This window comes from Sturnira hondurensis, unplaced genomic scaffold, assembly GCF_014824575.4.
Source record: "Sturnira hondurensis isolate 20B ecotype Veracruz unplaced genomic scaffold, ASM1482457v3 Scaffold0004136, whole genome shotgun sequence".
NCBI classification, from domain to species: domain Eukaryota; kingdom Metazoa; phylum Chordata; class Mammalia; order Chiroptera; family Phyllostomidae; genus Sturnira; species Sturnira hondurensis.
The window spans coordinates 45,852,707-45,867,645 of record NW_028076767.1 but is presented as its reverse complement, the minus strand read 5'-3'; the positions used below and the strand labels follow the sequence as shown (position 1 = coordinate 45,867,645).

The 14,939-nt window shown below is 40.6% G+C and overlaps 1 protein-coding gene across 5 annotated transcripts in view; it reads left to right on the top strand.

Annotated features, from left to right (window-relative positions):
* NOSTRIN (nitric oxide synthase trafficking) overlaps window positions 1–14,939 on the top strand; it is a 62,434-nt gene that overhangs the window by 24,280 nt on the left and 23,215 nt on the right. For 4 of the 5 annotated variants that reach the window (XM_037044538.1, XM_037044537.1, XM_037044541.1 and 1 more), the window contains 5 exons: window positions 1,094–1,177; window positions 4,006–4,068; window positions 4,254–4,335; window positions 9,063–9,125; window positions 11,625–11,723. In XM_037044538.1, coding sequence (XP_036900433.1) covers window positions 1,094–1,177; window positions 4,006–4,068; window positions 4,254–4,335; window positions 9,063–9,125; window positions 11,625–11,723 — 391 coding nt within the window. The remainder of the gene's footprint in view (window positions 1–1,093; window positions 1,178–4,005; window positions 4,069–4,253; window positions 4,336–9,062; window positions 9,126–11,624; window positions 11,724–14,939) is intronic. The other variant, XM_037044539.1, reaches the window with a different exon arrangement.

Sequence of the window (14,939 nt, the reverse complement as noted above, 5' to 3'; positions counted from 1 at the left end):
TTATTTTTTCTATACTTTTATGACTTTCAGTGAAAAGTGAGAAAATGAATATGGTTTCATTTTATCTGCAGTTGGGCCTATAAGTAAAACATGGTAAAATCAGTTTAAGATGACAATCTATTCAGAGAACCAAGGGCTTGTCCTTTGAAGGGTGTGCGCAGACTCCCCACTTTTACGTTGCCTGGTGCCACCCACTGAGTCTTGTCTGGCACGTCCGGCAGAGAAAGTGATAGAACTTAATTCTCTAAATATGGCATTGGCTACCTTAACACCTTCCCATTAGAATGTTACTATTCAGTTAACTCCATCATAACTTATCATTTTCTTGCCAGCTATTAAAACTTAGACATAATCTGGTAGTATTGATGTCCCAGGATAATAAGTAGGGAAATCTTCTGTTCCCTACTAGTAAAAGCAGTTTGCTAGGACTGCTGTCACAAGGAGTCAGACTGGGTAGTTTAAACAACAGAAATGTATAGTTCTTCTGTCTCTGAAGGCTGAGATCATGATGCTGGCCAGATGGATTCCAACTGAGGCCTGTGAGAGGGAACCTGTTAGATGCCTGTGTCCCAGCTTCTGGTGGTTCACTGACAGTCTTCCTGGCTTGTAGATACATTACCCCATCTCTGCCTTCATCTTCACATGGCATTCTTCCTGTGTGTGTGTGTGTGTGTGTGTGTGTTTCCATGTTCAAATTTCCCCTGCTTATAACAACACTGCCATATTGGGTTTGGACCCACCCTGATGACCTCAGCTTAATCTGACCACCTGCAAAGACCCATTCTCAAATAAGGGCACATTGTCGTACTTTCAGATTTAAGACTTCAGCCTCTTCAGGGATTGGGAAAATTTAAGCCATAACACTAGTGCATAAGAAGGTCAAATAAATAGAACTTTCTCCCTTATGTAGGATCTTCTTAGATAGCCCTAAAGATAAGGCCTAAGGAGAAGAGGAGCTTCATAGTAAACAAGTCATCTCTTTATGTAGGAATTGTGATGTCAGCCAGAGCTCTCCCCTTGGTGTGTGTTGGGGCGGGGTGGGGGGGAGTTGTGTAATTTCTGGTGCACATCCTAACTATCCCTTTGCTACCAGGGCCAACTTGGACTTTAACTATGCCAAAGGACTACAGAAACTGGCAATGAAGCTGAGCAAAGCAATACAGAACACAAAGAAAAAGTAAGTATGTGAAAGAGACAAGGTAAAATAATTCTTAAAAGTAATAAAAAGGAACACTTGTTCAGTTCCAGCTTCCTGCTATCAAGGTAGCAGGTACATGACGGCAAGCATTGCTTCCAGTTTCAGGCCCTTACTAAGAGCTACAGGTTCCATTAAATGCTTTTATGGATGCTCTCACTTAATCCTCAGAACCTTTGAGAAGGCTTATTATTGCACCTGTTACAGACAAAGTCTTCAGTCGTGGAGAGTTTAAGACACTTGCCCCAGTCACACAGATAAGGAGTTGCTGAGCTGGATTCATTTCATGTCTTTATGACTCTTACAACTTTATATTCAATAGGTCAATGATGAGAACTTGGAGAGTGGTGTTGTTAAGTTGGAATGTCTTATAGTCAAAAAGTGGGAATCCTGCTTTATTTCAATTGCCTTGACTTCCTTCACTGTTAGATGAAGTAATGATATATTCTCCATTGTGTGTGCATATGGGTGCGTATATGGTGGTGTATATTCAATGAGAAAATGTATGCAAAGAGATGAGAACATTGGGTGCTGAAGTGTGGTTCACATCTTCCTCAGTGCTTTTCAGAATGAAGTTGATTCCTTCTTTGGAGGCAGAGAAAAAAAAGATATTGGTATTGTAAAAACTGGTCCATTAGTAATCATTTGTTAGGAAGATCCTTGACTAATGCTTACAGATGTCTGGCAATGCCATTGCAAAAGCCTCTTTTGATGGTGAATGAGAGGGAAAGAAAAAAAGGAATGAGAGCTCATATTCTTATTCCTCTTTAGGCATCATCTGTAACCACAAGTGTTGACTTTGAAAGTGCTCTGACTTTTAGCTTGAACTTTAGGATAGTGTGTTAGTGGACTACAAAGGGGTCAGTATAGCACAGTGGTTCAGTAGAAAGACTTTATTTAGACTACCTGAGTTTAAATTCTAGCTCTATCACCTACCAGGTAGGGGATCAGGAAAATTTATCTTACCTCTGAGTGACTGTTTAACCTGGAAATAAAACCTATCTCACATAATTGTTGTGGGGATTCAATACAAGAAGTGTGTGTACAACCTGGGACTGAACCAAAGTCCCTTAAGTGTTTGTTGATTCTGATTCTAATTACCTCCTAAATGTGGGGAGGTGGAGGAGGGTATGGGGGAATAAATGGTGATAAACAGAGGCTTGACTTGGGGTGGTGAACACACAGTACAGTGTATAGATGATGTGCTGTAGAATTGTGCATCTGAAGCCTGTATAATTTTGTCAACCAGTGTCATCCCAATTCATTAAAAAAAAAAAAAGAAAGAAAATTACTAAAGAATGAGAGGTGCAGGGTGTAGGTGTGGTTCACATTGCATTGCAGCCGGAACATCCAGCATGGTGCTCCCAGTGAGTTGGCATGTCTCGGGTGTTTGGTAAACCAGGATTATCACAGTCATATTTAATAATAAACAGAAATTGAACTTGTACATATTATACCCAAGTCTGTGTTAGGTACTTGCATAAGTAACCTGAATTATTTCTAGCTTAAAAGTGCAACTAAGGGAGAGTCAGAGACATCAAGTGATCCCTCCAAGCTCACATTGGCAACAAAGTGGGGCTTGGGGGATTCACAGACCCTCTGAGGACAGCGCCCTCAGCTTCCCCCAGGCCCACCCTGTTTTCCAGCATCTCTGATGGAAAAATGTCAGCTTCTCTTCCCCAAAGTGCGCCTGGCTTCTTTTTTTAAGAAAATAAACTCCACTGAGGTTTAATTTATATGCAATAATAAGCACCCATTTTAAGCATATGATTTGGTCGATTTTGATTTTTGTGTATACTCTGTAGCCACCACTAAAATAAACACAGAGACAATTTCATTACACAAAAAATTCCTCATGCTTGTTTGCAACCCTGCCCCCTACAGTCTCAAGCAACTACTGGTCTGCTTCCTGCCAATATATAGATTAGTTTGGACTTTTCTGGAAGTACCTAGAATTGGAAGAATACAGTAGGTACTCACTTAAAGTTCCTGGTTTTGTGTCTGGCTTTGGGCTTGCAGAGAAAATCTGGCATCCTTCAATCCAGTTCTCCCATTACCTGACTACAGGGTGCAACCTAGATCATTTGGAGGCAAACACTCTGCACCTTCCTAATGTCAGTAAGGGAACTGGTCTGCCCTTCCGCTCTCCCTCAGAGTCCACACAGGCCTCCGTACTGAGGTTACTGATGGAATTGGGCTTGTTGTCCTGACTTTTGAAGGCAGTTGTGAGTCCCACATGCCCCTTCCGTAGAAGAAAATGGTATCACACTTCCTACTCCTCTCTGTGCTGCTGAGAACTGGACAGTGTCATCCTTATGTTGAATTGAGATACTGCTCACTAGACCATAAAATATCTGAGCTGTTGTGGTAAAGCGAACGGGGAACAAGACCTGAACCCCAGACCCAAGAGCAGCGCACAGAACATGATCAGGGCTCTTGAATCTTCTGTCACTTAACTTCTCTGAGCCTCAGTTTATTATCCATGAAATGGGGAGCCTGAAAATATGGTCTTTAAGGGGCTCCTACCCCTAACATGTTGTCTCCTGCCTATTCTAAAGGCCTTCTTAGCCTTGGCTGCTTTATTTCCCCGATTTTCTACAGACATGAAACAGAAAATGAAAATCTCAAGGAAAAATGACTGGAAAAGAGCAGTTTCTGTAATGAATATAGTGCAAATAAATATGTTAGCAGCATTTAATCCCATGGAGAAATTGAAATAAGAGTAGGGATATGAGTGCAATGGCTGAATGCAGCGAATCAGACTTTCTGGGACAATGACGCATCCTTGTACCCCTTGTTTGTGCCCGCAGCTGTGTGGTCGGCGCCTGGGCCTGGGTCTCGGAGGGCATGAGATCTGCAGCAGACCTGCATCAGTGAGTGCCCCCACCCCAGCCTCCTCCAGCCCCAACGGGGGTCGTAAATGTTTAACGTGGGTGTGTGACCGTGCTCCACTTCACATTTGCCATAACACGCAGTTTTATTTCCCCAGAAAATAATTTGGAAAAGTAAATATAAATCCTGATGCTATACTTGTGTGTCTCTTATGTTCTATTTCCAGAAAACTTGGCAAAGCAATTGAGTTGGAAGCAGTAAAACCAACTCATCAAGTCCTGAGTGTACAAGAGAAGAAGAGAAAATCAGTGAGTCAAAATCTTTCTCTCTCCCCTATTTAAGCAGGATTTCTGTCTTTGGCTCAAGAAATAAAAGATGCTCCAAAAATCATCCTAGGTTTCAGAAATTTGTCATAAAAATAAAAACAAACCCAAGTATTTATATACAAAGATGTTTGTTAAAACATTTTTATAATAGGGAAGAACTGGAAATTTCTTCATTACCCAAAAATAAATTATGGTTAAATTCAAGCAATGGAATACTATGCAGCCAGTAGAGATATTATCATAGAAGAATTTAATGACATATGGGGGATTTTATTTTTACTATATAATGTTAAATTAAAAAATCAGGATCAAAAATCTATTGATACAACCTCAATTTTGTAAGATAAATTTGTATACATGGAAGAAAACTCCTTAGACTGTCAATATGAATTATGTCTAGAGAGTGGGACCAGAGGTTATTCCATTTTTTTGTACTTGTTTGTTTCCATTGTTTTTCAATGAATGGATAATCCTTTTATAAATAAATATTATAAACACATTTTTTAAAAAAAGAAATGCTATTCTATTCTTAATAGCTTGGGATTGGGTAAAGGCAATAATAGATATAAATCTTCAGGCAGCCTGCAAATTGAAGAAAAATAGCTAAACACTTCTTTCAGGGACACCTGCTCCTGTTGTAGATCGTATTCCCCAGTCTGTGTACTTTTCCTGCTGAAACAGTTTCACTTGTGCTCATTTTTCTTTTTATTTGTGTGTCATACAGTTGTTAAGCACTTTCAAATATACTTTCACGCAGCATAACAGGTGTTTAATAAAAGTTGATTAGCTCTGATGGGGTGGCTCATGGTCACTGTTTCAAGACTGGGTGCAGGTAAGGAGTTCTGAAGCAATAATAGGTGGTCCTTGGGAAAGGGAGCAGAGTCGGGGGAGGGGAGGGGCAGGGTAGTGGCCAAGGGGAGTTTCAAGTGATTACAGCCAGATAAATCAGGTCTGAAAAGTAGCAAGTCAGTATGATGAGGGGATTTGTAAAAATTCTTGATGAGAAAAAAATGATAAAAAAATATTTTACTCAAACTTGTTAAATGCAGTCAGGAAATGGAATTGAGGTTTGTGTGGATGTACATGTATTTTTCCAGAATGGACGATCTACCGAGGGCCACAGTGAAGGCGGGTATTTACAGTGATTATGAGAAAGCAGTATAGTCATCTCTCTACTTTTGCAAACCAACTTCATAAAATCCAAACACAAATCTATATTTCATTAATTAATAAATAATTTTATACCACTTTACAATGTGATCATTACTGGCATCTCCTTAGTACTTAGCATAAATTAGTCACAGTGCTGTGATCATTACCACAGTGCCTTCAGTAATTAATGTCAGGGTCCTCCAAACTGCTGTTCCAGTCCATAATCCTTCCAGCTTTGCCCCTCCCTGCTGCACCCCACCACCCCTCCCAGTCCCATGCAAAAGATAAAAGATTAAAGTTTTTCTGAAGTATATTTTATTGATTACGCTATTACAGTTGTCCCAACGTATTTCCCTTTGCCCCCTTCCTCCCAATACTCCCTTCTCTCCAGCAATCACCCCCCTTAGTTCATGTCTATGGGTTGTGCATACAAGCTCTTTGGCTTCTCGATTTCCTGTATTATTCTTAACATCCTGCTGTCTATTTTGGACCTACTATTTAAGCTTCTTATTCCCTGTACCTTGTCCCCCATTCTCTCCCTTCCCTTCCCCATTGATAATCCTCCATGTGATCTTCGTTTCTATAATTCTATTCTTGTTCTGTGGTTGTTTGCTTTGTTTGTTTTTTTAGATTTAGTTGTGCATAATTATGAGTTTGTTGTCATCTTAATGTTCAGTTTTGATCTTTATCTTAAATAAGTCCCTTTAACATATCGTGTAATAATGTCTTCGTGACGATGAACTCCTTTAGCTTTACCTGTCTAGGAGGCGCTTTATCTGCCCTTCCATTCTAAACGATAGCTTTGCTGGTGGAGTCATCTAAGCTGCAGCTCCTTGCTTTTCATCACTTTGAGTACTTCTTGCCAGTCCCTCCTACCTACAAAGATTCTTTTGAGAAATCAGCCAATAGTTTATGGGCCCTCCTTTGTAGGTAACCCTATTTCTCTTGCTGCTTTTAAGATTCTCTCTTTATATTTAAACTTTGGCATTTAATTATGATGTGTCTTGGAGTGGGCCTCTTTGAGTCCAATTTGTTTGGGACCCTGTGCTTCCTGTATTTGTATGTCTCGTTCCTTCACCAGATTAGGGAAGCTTTATTATTTTTGCAAATAAGTTTTCAATTCCTCTTCTCCCCCTGGCATTCCTATTATTTGAATGTTGGCACAGTTGGAGATGTCCCAGAGTTTTCTTATACTATCCTTGTTTTCTTTTAAATTCTTGTTTCTTCCTTCTGTTCTGACTGAACGTTGATTTCTTCCTTATCTTCCAAGTTGTTGATTTGAATCCTCACTTCCTTCCCTTCAATGTTGGTTTCCTTTAGATTTTTCTTATCACACTTAGTGTAACCTTCATTTTTTTTTTATTTTGGCCATATTCCATGAGTTCTTTGAACATCCTAATCACCAGTTTTTGAACTCTGCATCTAATAGGTTGGTTATCTCCATTTCATTTAGTTCTTTTTCTGCGGTTTTGATCTGTTTTTTCATTTGGGCCATATTTCTTTGTCTTCTCAATTTGGCACCCTCCCTGTGTTTGTTTCTGTGTATTAGGCAGAGCTGCTTTGACTCCCTGTCTTAGTAGCATGGCCTAATGTCAAAAAAGCACCTGTAAATTCTGTGGCGTGGAACCTTAGGTGATCGCCAAGGCCAGGCAAACTACTTCACCACGTTGTGGCTCGGTGTGGGGAGAGGTTTTGGGGAGGGAACTGTGCCACTGCCTGGCTTCTGCAGGTTTGCCTGGCACTCACCCCATTTCCAGCCACTTCACCTATTTCCTGTATGCAACAGGCAGCCTTCAGGCTGTTCCCGTGGTACTGAATCCCAGCGTGCGTGTGTTTGTGTATGTTTTAAGACTGTGCTGGCCCTTTAAACAGAGTTTCCTGAAAATCCAGCAGTTTCTTCCGTTATCCCAACCCCCACTGGATTATACAGCTAGAAGTTCTGGGGATTTATCTTCCCAGCACTGGAACCCTGGGCAGTGTGGTCTGGCCTGGGGCTGGGATCCCTCTCTCCCAAGTTATCCCTCCCAGTTTTTCTCCACCACTGGTGAATATGGGACTGCTCTTGCCTGTTCCACCACTGCTGCCTCTCAGCACCACACAGAGTCTCCTTGCCTCTCCATCCATCTCCCCCCCTGCCCCTCCTACCCGTCTGGATGCATGTGGCTTTTTTAAATCCTTGTTTGTCAAACTCCCATGCAGTCCCATTTTCTGACAGTCCTAGGTGTTATTTGTTTTGAGATTTAGTTGCAATTCTTTTTGTGGTTGTGAGAGGAGGTGAATTGTGTCTATCTATGCCTCTATCTTGAGACTGGAGTTCTTTAAAGCAAGTGAATTTACCATGCCTGGGTGGCTCAGTTGGTGGGAACATTGTCCCACACACCAGAGGGTTGCAGTTTCGATCCTCAGTCGGGATGTTTATGGGAGGCAACCAACTGATGTTTTTCTCTGGCATCAGTGTTTCTCTCTCTCAAAAAAATCACGGATGGCATATCCTTATGTGAGGATTAAAAAATAAGAAAAATTTTAAAAGTGAACACGACAGCCGCATACATAGAGTAAAAAAATGGCATAAAGCATAGTTATTTTCATTGTTAATTGTTATTAACAATGTTGTTGTTAACAATGAAACATTGTTAATGTTTCACTGTTATTTTTATAACAAAGCGTTGCTATTTTATTACAATAAAGCATGTATTCTGAATCTAATCAATTGGAAAAATAAAAGTGCACTATTGCCAGCTCTCCGAGTGGTTGAATAATGGCTGACCTGTAGGAAGGAGAAAACGTCAGTGTCTAGAATGAGAGGTTCTGTCCTAACTTAAGTTTGACTTCCTTGGGGGGTTGCCTAGATCCAGTTTCGTCATTACTAGCACGGTCCTGCTGGCTGTTTACAGTAGTAAAATAAGATTAATTATGGTTAAGAACTCAATCTTTTTCATTTTTATTATTCCTCCATTTCCCGCACCTTTTTTGCCTAGCTCCACCCAGCCCCTCCCCCCTTCCCTCTGGCCAGCACCACACTGAGGCCTATGTTCCTGGTTATGCATATCTGTTCTCGGGCTAACCCCTTCACCTTCTCTCAACCCTCCCTCCCTCCTCCCCTCTGGCAGCTGTCAGTCTGTTCCACGTAAGAATTCAATTTGAAGTTAAATCAACGTTCATTTCAGAGGCAATGAAAGACTAAAATTAGCACTGCAAGGACGATACCAATTCTCACGGTGTTAACATCTGGGCCACATGCCATGATGCTGAAGCGGAAGTGGTGGAACCGGATGTGACACCAGTCTATGAAAGGTCCTCCACGCAGATGGTCTACATTTGTGTTGTTCTCACGTAGGTCTGTATTAGAAATAATCATTTTACCAAATCATTCAGGCTACATTCTGTCAAGAGGTTCTTGATGGGAAAAAAGATAGTCTGGTTACTTTTCTCAGGAAATACGTCCATTAAAGGATTTTGAAATCTCTTTGAATTGCGATAGTGATTGTGCTCCAACTAATAAGCCAGCACTGTGATGCACAAGAAGACAGAAAAAAATTTCTTTTTTCTCTTCATAGCTTGATAATGAATTTGACAAGACAGCGAATCTTTTCATTAGCAACTGGAATCAACAAATTAAGGTGAGTAATGAACATCTTTTGTGTGAACAAGTTTTAGGATTGAAGTTTTTTTACTTTTGCACAATAATGTGTTTTAGTGTTAGTATTTCTAATGCTACCTGAAGAGAAAAATGCTTCCTTACCTGAGTTATTATATAGCTATACCTTTCCACTCAATCTGTGGAAGAGCAGGGCTCTGAATATGGATTTTCTTTACGGCCAACACATAGCATTTATTGTGTGCTAAGTGCTATATCCTGTATATTTAATCATCCCAGCAACCCACTGTCGTGTGTGACCTGGCATTGTCTCATCTTAGAGATGGGTGGGGAAACTGAGATCCGGAGAAATAATTTGCCTAAGTTTACAAAACTGGTTAATGCTTGAAACAGGAAGTATTACAAGTTGGGCTCTAGGTTACTCTTGATCATTTCACTATGCCACCTGCCTCACTGTATAATTTGTAACTTGGGGAAAGTGGCAAATACTCTGAGTTTTTTGCTTTGTTATTTGTAGAAGGGTGTTTGTGATCTGTCTTCCTAGTGAGAGGAGTACCATCAGGGGTGGGTAACAACGTGTATTCATTCTACAAGTATGTACAGTCCACTTATTGTGCACCACACTGTACTAAGATGTAGTTCTTATTTTCCAGTAATTTTAAATTTAGTTGATAGGTAACAATGTGCAGGAAATAGTGAATGAATTCTAAGGAGAGGAATTATGATCTGATATGAAAATTTAGAGAATATCTATAGGTTCTTAAGCAAAGAGAATAACAGATGGAGCTCATATACATGCACAGAAGATTATTCTAGAACAATCCCATTTAGGAGAAATTCATTTTCAGTAGAAAAGATGAGAGAGGGAATCTGCTCAAAAAACCCAAGGACATTCTTTGAACGAACTTGTGCTCCAAAAGTTGAAATTCTCCTTTTTTCTCTCCCAAGTGTCAGGCCCCAAACAGAACCTTCCCAGGTAGAGTGCCACCTGTATATACAAATAACCAGAGACCATCAGAAACAGGTGGCCCATGTATCAGCCTTCAGTGTTGCCGCTGAAGCTTCTGCTGAAATCAAAGACTCCATGAGATCAAAAACATGAATAAGAAATGTTTGAGGTAAATGACTTTCTATACCCACAAGAGCAGTATTGATACAAGGAAGCTCATGGGAATCACATTTAAAATACATATTTGCAAGTCTCAGAAACATCATCCAGTCATTTGTTTTTCATTTTGATCTTGATTTCATAAGCTTTCTGAAACAGAATTTGTTTTTAAAAAAATCCATTCTCTAACTATTCGTTTTTCATGGGAAATTCAATATAATGGACCAAAAGAGAGAAAGCAAGCTCAGTAGCTGCAATTGCTTTCAGGCACAAAAAGCATCTTTTATTACTTCCCAGTTTCCACCAACTAATTTTCCCAATAAAAACAATTTTATTTTTTTATAAAGAGTAACAGAGAAATCAGAGAACATAAAATTCTTGAGCTATAATAATTTTCTTTCCAGTTACAATCCAAGGGACTCAGCATGTCAATAATGAAGTGCAGTCTGTTCTGGAGACACCGATGAAAAGCCCTAAAGGACCAAAGCTCTGGGTTCAAACTCTCATTCATCTGTGGGCATGTGACTGACCAAAGGTGGAGGAAGAGGGTCTAGAACCTTCTTGCTCCTTGAATACCCTTTTGTAGAGGCTTCATACATTTAGAGGTTTTCAGAAGCCTTTACCCCGATTCCTAAGATAAAAAGAGACCTGAGTTTTTCCCTTTATCATCGGGTTTTACAGTTCTCCTTAAGGTGAAAAACCATACAGTCTTTCAATCAATCCTGTTTCTAAAACAGGTTGAATCCAAATCAAACTGAAATCTTTTTTTATCTCAGGAGCATTACCTCCTGCCAACTTGGAACTGTGTAGAATAGAAAATGATCGCCTAAATCATAACCTCTTCTGAGGTTTGAGGCATCAACAGGGTAAGGAGACTTTGGATGTTGCTTTCTTCCCAACTCTCCCCAACCTCACCCCCTTCTCACAAATGCAGGGCAGGTTATGAGATGCCTGGTCATCAGGTAGCAAAATTTCCCCTTTGCTGTAAGTTTTAAGAATGTGTCTTAAAACAAACTCAGTTGTGGCCCAGGTTGATTTAAAAGAATGACACAAGATTTCTTCCATGTTTGTTATGTTACTTTTGTCTTTATTTTTATTTTTTTGTGGTAAAGCCATTCCCTCCCATCATGTTAGCTAGAATAACACTTGGAGGTTTGCAGGCCTTTGATGCTTTAACAAAATGTATAACCCTCTTGAGTGTATTCACAATAATGAAAAAATACACAGTGGTTGTCAGGGCAAAACCTTAGCCATTGTGACATTTTAGGCAGGTTTTAAGGTGAGGGTCGAAATGAAGAATTATAATTACACATCCATTCAAGTTCCACATGAACATTAACTTGTTTCAAAACAGAAGAGTTTTTCTCTTGATATCAATTTCTGCTCCTTTTTTTTAATGTTTTTTGACTCTAGGCCAAAAAGAAATTAATGGTGAGTACCAAGAAGCATGAAGCACTTTTCCATCTTATAGAAAGCTCCAAGCAAACCATGACCGAAAGGGAGAAGCACAAGGTAATGTGTCGTGGCCAGACAGGCGTGCTCCCTGCCCTCAGCTATGAATATGAGAGAGCAGGTGGATGCCCCTCCGTGCGGGGTGTCTGCAGGGTTGTAGTGAAGCAGAGTATCAGAAGGGATTCTAAGTCATTCCTGGTCCATTTATGTTTTTATTTTCACATATTTTCAAAAGGTATTATTGACAGATGACAAATTAGACAAGTGGCATCTGCATTTTTAATGGGTAATCCTATTACCCATCTCTCAGCTCACACCCCAAATAAGTTATATATATATATATATAATGTACTTTCCCTATGTTGTGTGTAATATATAGTACTTTATGTATTGTATCAATATGGTATGAACATTATAAAACAAAAAACATGAATGTTTGACAGATGGAGTAAAGCTGAAATAACATTTTAAGTGATATGCTAATCATATTTTTACATAATCATTAACAATTTTAGGCACAAATATACACTTGAGACAAGGTTCAGTCTTAATGTATTAAATAAAAAGTCGTATTTCTGATAGTGCTTTTGATAATCTTAGATATTTTGGTTACCTTCTTGTCAGATCTCATCCCGGGTTTTGCCTTTCACGTGGGTGAGGACCAGCTCACAACCAGGAGCGGGAGAAAGTATCCGCCTGTCACTTTTCTGTGGCTTCCTTATGCTGTGAGGGGGACCCAAAGAAAGAACAGAATTTATTTATAAGACATTGCATATTTATTCTTACATGTTTAAACTTCAGTCACCTTCAAAGTACTCTCCATCTGATGCAATACACCTATCAAGTCATTTTTTCCGCTGCTCAAAACAGTTTTTGAACCTGCTGATTTTTTTATGTCTTTTAGTGCTTCTGCCACTTTTTGCTTCATCTCTTCCACATTGGCATAACGTTTTTCCTTGAGGGCTGTTTTCATCTGGGAAAACAAAAAAAATGTCCCTTGGGGGTCGAGATCAGGTGAATAGGGAGAGTAGGGTAAGGGGGTCATGCTGGTTTGGGTCAAAAACTGCTGACTGCTCAGTGCAGTGTAGGCAGGCGTACTCATAAGTCATCGGTCATGAAATGGGCAATCACGTTGAAAGAATCTTCCAAAAAATTCATGAAGCTGAGTGCAGTCTCTCACAACCACGCCAGCTGACACACTGATACAGATGGGTGCCTAGAACACTCACCCAGCAGGGAAACCTGCACTACAAGGGGCCTGCCCTCCAGAAGACAATTACATTTGGGGGGGATCCCTTCCTCATATATTGTTAGTATGAGTGTCAAACTATAGCTTCTTGGCAGAAATCTTTTTAAGAGATTTGTGCATTTTGCATTAACCTAATTAATGCTAGATAATAAACCTGTAAATCCGCATGACCCAGACACATGTCAGTGGCCACGTGTTCCAGGATGCTGACACCTTCTCATATTGTAAGATTCCCACTCATCCTCCAGGACACTTTGGGATCCACATTTGTTCATGTCTGGGCAGCAGTGTCCACTCATATGTTAAATAAGAGTAAGCTTTAGGCAAAAATGAAACCAAATAACCCCAGTAGATTGTCTGGCACACCTCTTGTGGTATGTGCCGAGACTGGAAAGCTTTGAAATCACCAGCATCTTCCCCAAAGGACGGCGCCCCCTCAAGGAAGTGCAGGCAGCACCACTGCAACCCAAAACATTCTGAAAAGAAGAAAATTGTCTTTGCAGGTAACGCTGTCATTTCATCTGAAGAAACTATTAGTTGAATAACTTAAATTAATTGTTAGCAAGATTTTACAAGGTTCTTATTTCTTCACATGTCAGTCTTCACAGTTTGAAATAATCATAACAAGTACTGAATAATGAGACAGCTTCCAAGGGGGCGAAACCACAGTACGTTAAAATGTTAAGCACGAGAACCTGTCACAGACATTCGAAGCCCACGGTAGAAGCTATTCGTTATTGATGTCAAGCAATAGCAAAATAAGAAGCGTGGGCAGCTAAGGGGTAAATTTCCTCTTCCTTCCCTCATTAGAAGCTTTCCTGGGAGGTTGAAGATTATAGTCAATCCTCCCCTCCCCTCCTCCAGCTGGCCCTGCAACCGTAGTCCGCGGCTGTCATTGCATCACAGATCCCTACCGTCTGCACCGCTTTCTCTGTTAAGGTTTTTCGTTTGTTTTTTCCAGTCCTAAAGTGAACAGCTAAGGCAGCATCCACTTTCTCGTCTCACATAGAAATGCCCCTGATCTCCAGCCCAAGCTGAGCCGCTTCCACGCTGCTTGGAAATTCTTCCTGTTGTCTTGCTCAACAGTCCTTGTTCACAGCAGAAGCTGATCAAAACCTCCATTCCCACACCTCCATCCTCACCACCCACTCTCAGCAGACTATCTTGCTTCCTACCCCACTGAGTAAATAGAAATAAGCACAGCCACCTGCCTGCTAGTGTTGTATGTACAGTGGGACATGCAAGTCCTTAACACGATCAGTTCCCCATCCCATCCCCTCTTTCAGAGATGCCTCTCTTGATTATCCCCATCTCCCTACATCTTGGACATACCCCTCTCTAATAGTTCCTTCCCTTCAGCCTTCTCAGCTCCCCCCATCTTTGGAGAGTCAGGGAGACACCTTTCCATGGCTCTATTCCTGTTCCTCTCCAGACATTACTTCGTCTTTCACATGGAGATTTAGTGAAAGAGGTGCCTGTGCTCTGCCTTTACTTCCTCTTCTCCGGTAGACTCCTCCAAGCACCCAGTCAGCTTTCCCACCATTCTAGGGAAAGCTTTTGCCATCGAAGACAATGTCATCCTTGTTGCTAAAGCCAGTGGGTACTTTCCAATTCTTACCTTATTTAACTTGGCAACATTAAGCACTGTTGACTTCCCCATTCCAGAACAGCCTCTTCCTTTAACTTTAGCAACATCTTACTTACTCTTTTGATTTTCTTTTCTGGCTATTTTTTTCTTGAACTTCTTTACCTGAGTTTCCTTCTGCTGACTTAGGTTCTGCTGTTTCTGATGTTTTCTATCCTGGGCCTCATGTTTCTTACCCAGCATGGTGTCTCTGGTGTCCAGTGAGGTATTCTCAGTGTCAGGTACTCAAGAAGTAACTGGTGCTCAGTAAGTATACTCTCACAACTTCAACTAGAATGTCTATGCCAACAATACCTGCATTTGCATCTTTAGTCCAAACCAGTCTCTAAACTGCACTCTGGTACGTGAACCTCAGGACACCAAATCGGAATCCTCACATCCC